The sequence below is a fragment of the Lolium perenne genome, chromosome 6, assembly GCF_019359855.2.
Source record: "Lolium perenne isolate Kyuss_39 chromosome 6, Kyuss_2.0, whole genome shotgun sequence".
Classification (NCBI taxonomy): Eukaryota; Viridiplantae; Streptophyta; class Magnoliopsida; order Poales; family Poaceae; genus Lolium; species Lolium perenne.
The window spans coordinates 178167864-178175945 of NC_067249.2; the positions used below are offsets into that span (position 1 = coordinate 178167864).

General features: G+C 53.1%; 1 protein-coding gene across 1 annotated transcript; it reads right to left on the reverse strand.

The window, feature by feature from the left end:
- Nucleotides 1–4962: 4962 nt before the first annotated feature.
- On the reverse strand, nt 4963–7843 carry LOC127306818 (putative kinase-like protein TMKL1). The gene is made up of 2 exons (XM_051337533.2): nt 6877–7843; nt 4963–5852 (listed from the first exon to the last, which is right to left on the reverse strand). The coding sequence occupies exons 1-2, from the start codon at nt 7526–7528 to the stop codon at nt 5263–5265; spliced, it is 1242 nt and encodes a 413-aa protein (XP_051193493.1). The 5' UTR covers nt 7529–7843; the 3' UTR covers nt 4963–5262.
- Nucleotides 7844–8082: the final 239 nt, after the last annotated feature.

Here is an 8082-nt window from a genome sequence, read left to right on the forward strand (position 1 = left end):
ATCCTTTCCCTTTCGTGGATCTGATGGAGGCGTCCTTGATGGGACGGGGATTGGATTCGGGTGCTCTCTGGCTTTCCTTCTGCGTTCCGAAGATCCGGTTCGCGATTCGTCATCTCGATGGCGACCGTCGTGCGCAGTGGAGACGCAATGCTCCGGGTTAGATTCCAATATGCGCGAAGTGTCTGCCTTGCTCTGCTGCCTCATTGCTGAAGCGACGAGCGTGCGAACGTAGTCGATGTCGATCTCCTCGTTCTTTTTCTTCAAGATCTCTGCAGCCTTCGTCATATTGTCCTTTGGGGTTGCGAACGGCTGCTGCTCCGTTGGAGTTGCGAAGGTGATCCTGCGGGGAGCTATCAAGTCACGCCGGACCCTTTCGACCTCATGATGAGCTTCAACGATCTTGTCCTCCCAATGCTTTCGGAGTTCCTTGACCTTTGCCAGTCCTTCGTCCACCTCCTGCTCACGCTGGATGAAGTCTTCCACAAAAACTGTGGCGTGCTTCCTTTCCTCCAGCATGGCGGCTGCGGTGTCCTTAAATTTCTTGGCTGTGGCCAGCATCTCCAGTCTCTTAGCTTCTAATGCTTCTACGTCGTCGGGAGTGATGGGTTTGTTAAGAATATCCGAGCGATAAACTGCATCCATGCCTGCTTGTGCAACCATCTCTTCAGGTGACAGGAGTTCCTCCGAGGAAGGGTCCTTGCGGGGTCGCTCCCGCGACATTGGAGATCCTTGACGGGATGGCTGAGGATCGGATTGGGTTTCTGCCCCTTCTGATCCAGGTTCTCCCAGTGCCGCTACAGTTGCAAGTACCTGCTTAGGCTGGGCGGAGTCAACTTCCGGCTGATCACCGAAACCGTACTCCCCTAGCTTGCGGTTGAACTCGTCAGTATCCATGGAGGGGGTATCCCCGGATATTGGGCTCAGATTGCCCAAAATCGACTCTTCAGGCGGAGTTTTGCTTTCGCCGATAGGCTCAGCCTGATCCGGAACAGCGTCGTTTTCCGGTGCCTCTACCTGCTCAGGACCAGCTCCGTCTTCTTGAGGGGCGGTTCCGGCGGTATGGGCCAAGAAGTGTACGAAGTGGCACCTCTGCTTTTCTAACACCTGGGAGACCCAGGCGGATCTGCATTGGTCTTCCACCGTTGTTTCCTGCTCAGGGGCGGATTGGGTGGGCTTTGAAAATTCCAGATCCGAGGCGGAATCTTCCTTGGGAAGCTCCTGCAACTCAGATCGGATCTTCGCGACTGCGTCCAGCTCTGCGGCGGTCGCGTCTGCGTTGCTTACCAGTGGGTTTCCGTCGGAATCGACGGTTTCCCCGATGAAGATGTGTATGCCGCCAACTGGGACGATGGAGAGCTTGACGGGGTTTGTCCTAGCCGGAATCCAACACTCATCCGGGGGGACGATCGGCAGATTTCCGGCGTAGAGGACGCGCCCCACAGCGATGGTGTCGTCGTAGCTTCCCATGGCGGAACCCTCCCGGTTCCGGCCTCCAGACGCCGCAGGCCCCACGGTGGGCGCCAACTGTCGTTGCCTAATCGACGGTACCCCGGAGGAGGGATCCTCACGAGGGGGAGAAGAAGTAGGGGCCATAGGGCGGAGTGCACATGGCACGGTGGTACGCGATTTACCCAGCTTCGGAACACCTGCACGATGACAGGGCCTACTGCTGCTTGTCTGGAATTATCTGGGCGCTTTCGCGATATTACAATGAGTTGAGGTTCTGCCTCTAGGGCTCCCGGGATCCGGCTTATAAAGGCGCACGGATCTAGGGTTTACATGGAGAGTCCTACCCGGATACAGGTTTCCTAACAACGGTACAATGTCTTGCCGTATACGTCAAGGATCCGCCCTTCCATCTATGTCGTACCGGATCCGGGTCCCTTAATGGGCCTCCACGGATCCGGGTTCCTCCTCAATGTCGGTTGGATCCGGCTCCCTGCTCCTGGGCCGGACATCTTCTGTCAAGATCAACAGCAACTGGGCCGCCCGATGGGCCACATGCCTCATCACCATCTGTGGGCCACCCGGGCTTGCCGGATCTAGGCACTGTCGATGGTACACCCATGAAGTATACCCACAACACTTCTTAAGCAAATAAATCCATGAAAATTTACTGAAATCATCGATAAAGCTTACATAGTATGAATGTTTGCTAACAGAGGCAGGTGCTGGACCCCATACATCAGAGAACACAAGCTCAAAAGGAACTGTGGACACACTGGTGGACACATGATATGGCAACTGATGACTCTTAGCTAGTTGGCAAGAATCACACACATAAGGATTTATTTCTGGACTATATGAGAGCTGATTTTTCCTAACAATCTGTTGCACCACAAATGAAGAAGAATGTCCTAAGCGGCGATGCCATGTGGATGAAGATGGCTTTATTATGACGAAGGCTTGCTTGGAGGACCCGGTAGAGATAGGCACTAGCGGGTAGAGACCACCATAGCATGGTCCCTTAAACAAAATTCTTCGAGTTTCCCGATCCTGAATAAGAAAGAACCAAGGGAAAAATTCAATGTAAACATCATTTATCAAGTGTAAGTTTATGAACAAATAAAAGATTCTTTGAAGCAGCGGGAATGTGGAGGATATTGTTTAATTGCAATGTACTATGGGGAGTATGCAACATAGAATGACCAACATGCGATATAGCCATACCATTGCCATCGGCGATGTGGACACCGTCTTGTCCCTTGTACTTCTCGCTGGTGATGAGCTTGATCAACTCACTTGTGATGTGGTCTGTGGCTCCGGTGTCAGAGTACCAATTGGATTCGACACCGTAAGAAGCAATGTGTGTTCCTTTCTTCCCGCGTCCAGAGTCGTCGTCATCGCTGTCATCTTTCTTGAACCGCCACCAGTAGTCAGAAGTCGGGTGTCTATGAATGGTGAAAATCTGGCACGTTACATCCAAAAAGGGAGTGGGGACACGACCATGTCCACGGCGACGCCCCCCCCCCCCATCACCACGACGGTGATCATAACCACCGTCATGTCGCTGATGCGGACGACGATCTTCCCAGCTTTGGCCACCACAATCACGGCGGCCTTGTCCACCACCGCCATCATGGCGGCGATCTTCCCAGCGGGCATCATCATCTCGGCGCCTGTCACCGTCATCGCGGTGTTTGTCACCATCGTCACGGTGCCTGACGTGTCGTCACGGCGCCTGTCGTCCCAGCGCTGGCCGTAGACACGGTCACCGCGGTCACCACGCCCGGTGTCCTGGCCTCATCGAGCAGTAGCGTTTGCGGATGAGGTAAAGCCAGCGTTCTGGCCACTTTCAGACAACATATCCTGGCGCACATCGTGGGCAACGATCTGATCATAGAGATCATCAAGAGTTGTGTCGCTGTTGCCGTTGACTGCCACGGCAGCATCCAGTCCATTGACTAGATACCCAACCATCTCGTCTTCTTCAACTGGTTTCCCTGCAGCGGCAAGCTCGGATGCGAAGGCCTTCATCTTGGCAAAGAAGACAGAGGCTGACATGTCAAGTTTCTTGGTGCTTTGAAGGGCTCCTCGAACCTGATTGATCCTGGAGCGAGAGCGAGAGCCGCACATGTTGTTGATGATGGCCCAGACAGTGGCTGTCGATTCGACGCTGATGGTATGAGCGAGAATTTCCGGTGAGAGGGAGTTCAAGATCCAGCTCAGCACCGTGGGATCACATGACACCCAAGCTGCATAGGCTGGGTTTGGGACTTTTTGCTTGCTCTTGTTTGCATCTTCCACCTCCAGTTGCTTTGCCGGTGCATCGTCAGTGCCATGGAGCAGGTCTAGCACCTGAGCACCACGAATAGCAGGGTGCACCAGCGTCTTCGAGGAAATTGGACCTAGTGAGCTTCTGGGAAGGTGGGGCTCCGAGGGAGGCAGCCAGGGCAGATGCCGTAGATGAGGACGCATGGACTCGGAATTGTTTTCCGATCTGAGGATCGTGTAGCTGCTTTCCGATCTGAGGATCGTGGGGTTGATTTCCGATCAAGGATCGTGGAGAGGATTTTGTGGGACTTTCCGATCCTCTCGATCGTGATTGGCTTTGATTGTGGGATTTCCGATCTGAAGATCGTAGATGATTTTGTTGGCTTTGGGTTTATGATCGTAGCGATCATGGAGGCGATTTTTGTCGGCGGCTAGGTCGTGGAAGGGAGTTGCTCTGATACCATATTGGAGAATTAGGATTTAACCGATGACCTGTTAGGGGTCTCGGGTTTCATGTTATATAGGCAGAAAAAGCCTCTGCCGTGGCTGTTACATAGATCATATGAGGTGGGGCGGTGTACTACACCGTACCCAAAACATACCGTGTACATGTATTTCAACAATAATTACTCAACCAGCAGAGATTATCACTCATCCATGGCTTTCGTCTCGTCACGATGATTGTAAGAGATCATGCTACAAAATCACTTTTTTCCTTCCAACGTGAAGCTGAAGATTCTTGGTAAAGACAAGTTGCAGACGGACGGATGATCGATCAACTGTTGACGTGTGATACTGAACAGGCGAGTCTCTAATTTGGAGATCAACAATGCTACATGTACGGACACCTTTTTGTAAGCCAAGCATGTCCGCAAGTGTAGCATTATTGTTTGGAGATTACGAAACAACAATTCAGCACACCTCAGGTCCGTGTATTACGTACGGATGCTACGCTCTTGTTGTCGGCGAGAGAGAGAGGGTGGATGGCGACCTGATTGATTCGAGCCCATACGGCTGAGCAATCTATAGCTTGCTACAACCAAAATCTCTAAATCTCGATTTCTCATTTCAGGGGAGCAGATTAAACTAAGCTAGTGTTAGTGCCAAGGACAAATACTCAACTGTGCAGAATCAGGCAACACTGGGCATATTCCCTTGCAGCGAATCAGTCTCTGTCGTGGTCGGTGCGTACAAGTGTAGAACACAGGTGCACATGCACCGGGAGCATCACAAGCTCTACAGCGATGCTTGAAGCGTGAAGATGCAGCAGAAGCCTTTCTCACTTTCTGAACATTTTGTACATAATCGGTTTTAAGCAAAGCACGACGAGAATACTACGAACTTGGAGGAACCCCTGTCATATGCTGCGATGATGATCTCCTCTGCGTTTACACACTCTATGAACTATGAAGACTATACATATTCCAGATGAACTTCAGTTGCTCCTTCAGCCTTGTCTTGTCTAACGGCTGGATGCATCACTCCCACCATCGTACACACTGCTATACCGCAATGTTGATCTGCTGAACGAAGCCTACCCACACTGATCTACTTCGCTATCTCCTCCAGCCTTCTGATTATCTCCTTGGTGTTGGGTCTCAGCGACGGCGAAGGGCTACAGCATGCCGTTGCCAACTCAAAGAACGCATTCAGCTTCTTCTCGTTCCCGGCCTTCCTGCTCTGCCTGACGAGGTCCGAGCTGAACGCGTCGGAGATTTTCCTCTCCAGCACCAAATTCTTAAACGACGCTGGCAGGAAGATGTCGCGGGAGCTCGGCGCGCCGTCGCCGTCGTTCTTCGCCGAGTCCTTCTGCGCGAGCATCTCGAGCAGGACCACCCCGAAGCTGTAGACGTCGCTCTCCCTGGTGGCGTCCCTCATCTTGATCAGCTCCGGCGCCTTGTACCCCTGCGCCGCCGCCGTCTCGAGCATCTCGTGGGCGCCGCCGATGTTCAGCAGAAGGTAGAGGCCGTGGTCCGATATCCTGCACTCGCTGCTTGCGTCGAGCAGGATGTTGCTCGTCTTGAGGTTGCCGTGAATGACCGGCTTCTCCATCCCCGTGTGCAGGTGATCTAGCCCCCTGGCGATGCAGAGGGAGAGCTTGCAGATTATGTTCCACCTCTGCGAGTCGGCGATTCCCTCTGCGTGTGATGGCAACAGACAAGCAGTGTATGGTTAGCAATGATAAATGTCTTGAAGTTGCCTAATTGATCATTTGTGTTGTGCAATACTACATCAATTAATTTGAAGATTGTGATTCAGCAATAACCCATGCAAAGGACAATGTTGCGTGAAGCAAATGGTTCTAAAGTACCACAAGTACTCCACTGTAGTACAAATGCTGGATTTTGGATAGAAAAGACTGCACATATGTGCATTTGCCCTCAATTAAGACACAACAATAATTAGGGTTCCTATGTTTGCTACTATTCTTTCTACAGAAGTCCAGTTTGGCAGATGACTATATACAGCCCTAACCACTGTTTTAATTTAAAACACAAATAACTGACTGTATGATAATGATCACGATTGTGAAGGGTGATTTAATAACCTGACAGACATTAGGAGTCAGGACCATCACCAGTACAGTATGATACTATCAATTCAGGACAATAACATAAGAGGTTTCAAGCTAACAACCAGCAGAGAAAGGTCTTGACAAAAGTAGATGAAATGTATCCTGCTGCTGTTAGCAATAATACTATAATAGGAAGAAATGAACAAGCGAATATATAGATTAGAAGTAAGAAACGAACTCTAATAACCCAACATGACTATCTGTGTAACACGTTCCAAATTGCCTCAAAAGTTCAAACTGGTGGCCGTAATGATTATTGTTTTTGAAAAGAAAAGCTAGTGATCTGCCTTTTGTCTTCAAACTCGCTTAGCAACTACGCCATGCTTTCCCTTTTTGACAAAATGTGAAATTACAATCCCGTTTATTTTTATTTGTAGTCCCCACGCAGGGAAAAAAAATGTGTTTCACTTCTAGCTTTCTTGAAGGCCGCATAATTAGTATTCAGCAGGCCCCATGTGCATTTTAAACTAGCCAGTCGTGCATTTTTTGACGAAACAGAGTAAACATGTCACCCAATTCTCACAACACATTCAACATTTCTTACTACGGAAAGCTGAAAGCAAAGAGTGATGCAGAAGAACACCAACCTTGCAGGAAGCGGTGGAGCGAGCCGGCGGCGTAGAAGGGGTGCACGAGCAGCTTCTCGCCCCTGGGCCCGACGTAGACGGCGCGGAGCGGCACGATGTTGGGGTGGCTCACGGCGCCGATCCGGCGCGCCGCGGCGGTGGCCTCGTCCGGCCCGACGGCGCAGGCGGGGCGCACGAAGCGGAGCAGCACAGCCGCCTCCCCGGAGCGCATGGCGGCGCGGTATACGGTGCTGTGCGAGGACTTGGCCACGACCTCGCCGGGCGCCTCGAGGATGGCGGCCACCGTGAGCGCCTCGCCGCCGGGGAACTTGACGAGCGCGTCCGCGCCGTGCCCGGCGCCGTGGGGGACCGGGACCACGCCGAGCCGCTCGGCGATGGGGCCGAGGTACGGCTGCAGCGCGCCGAGCCGGTCGGCGATCGGCGCGAAGTAGGGCAGCAGGGCGCCTCGGCCGGCGCCGGTGCCGTCGCCGCGGCGGCGGAGGCAGGCCGGGACCGGGAGGCGGAACGGGAGGCGGAGGCCGCGGAGGCGCGGCAGGAGGTAGCGGTAGAGCAGGTAGGCGAAGAGGACGCCGAGGATGGGGAGCAGGATGGTGTTGGTCCGGCCCTTGTGCACCGGCTCGTCCGGGGCTCCGTCCGCCGCCGCCGGCGCCATGTACGTGGTGCGTGTGTGTGTCTGCGAGCTCTGCGCCCTGCTGCTCTTGGAGAATAAACGGAAAGGTGAAAGTAATGGTGGTGGGGTTCGGCCGGGAATCGAGGCAAAGCTCGTTGCTTTGACGTGCTTTGCTCCTCCCTTTGGGTGGTGGAGCCGTGGAGGAAACCGGGGACGCCGGGAGGAAGAAAGGAAGGGTGGAGGGAGGACTGGGGAGGAAGCTTTGGTGAGCTAGGGAGACGAGCGAGGGTGGCTTGAGATTCTTATCGTGTAGAGGTTTTTATCACCAGTCACTGTGGGAGCTAGCTACTGTGACGAGTGATGAGTGTGCGAGGAGGGTGGCTTCCAAACCAGCTTCCTTTGCCTTTAGCCTTTTTCTTTTGGAGGTTAGCTCAAGGAGTTGGTAGGTACACTGAGCTGTGGTGTGCTGTGCATGGCCATTTTCTCCGTTGAAGTTGGGTGAGCGGGAGCTGGCGTAGGCAGCAGCAGCGGCGGTTAGGGGTAGGGGTAGGAATTTTGCCGGGACCGTGGAGCGGAAGGTGCCCTATTACTATCGC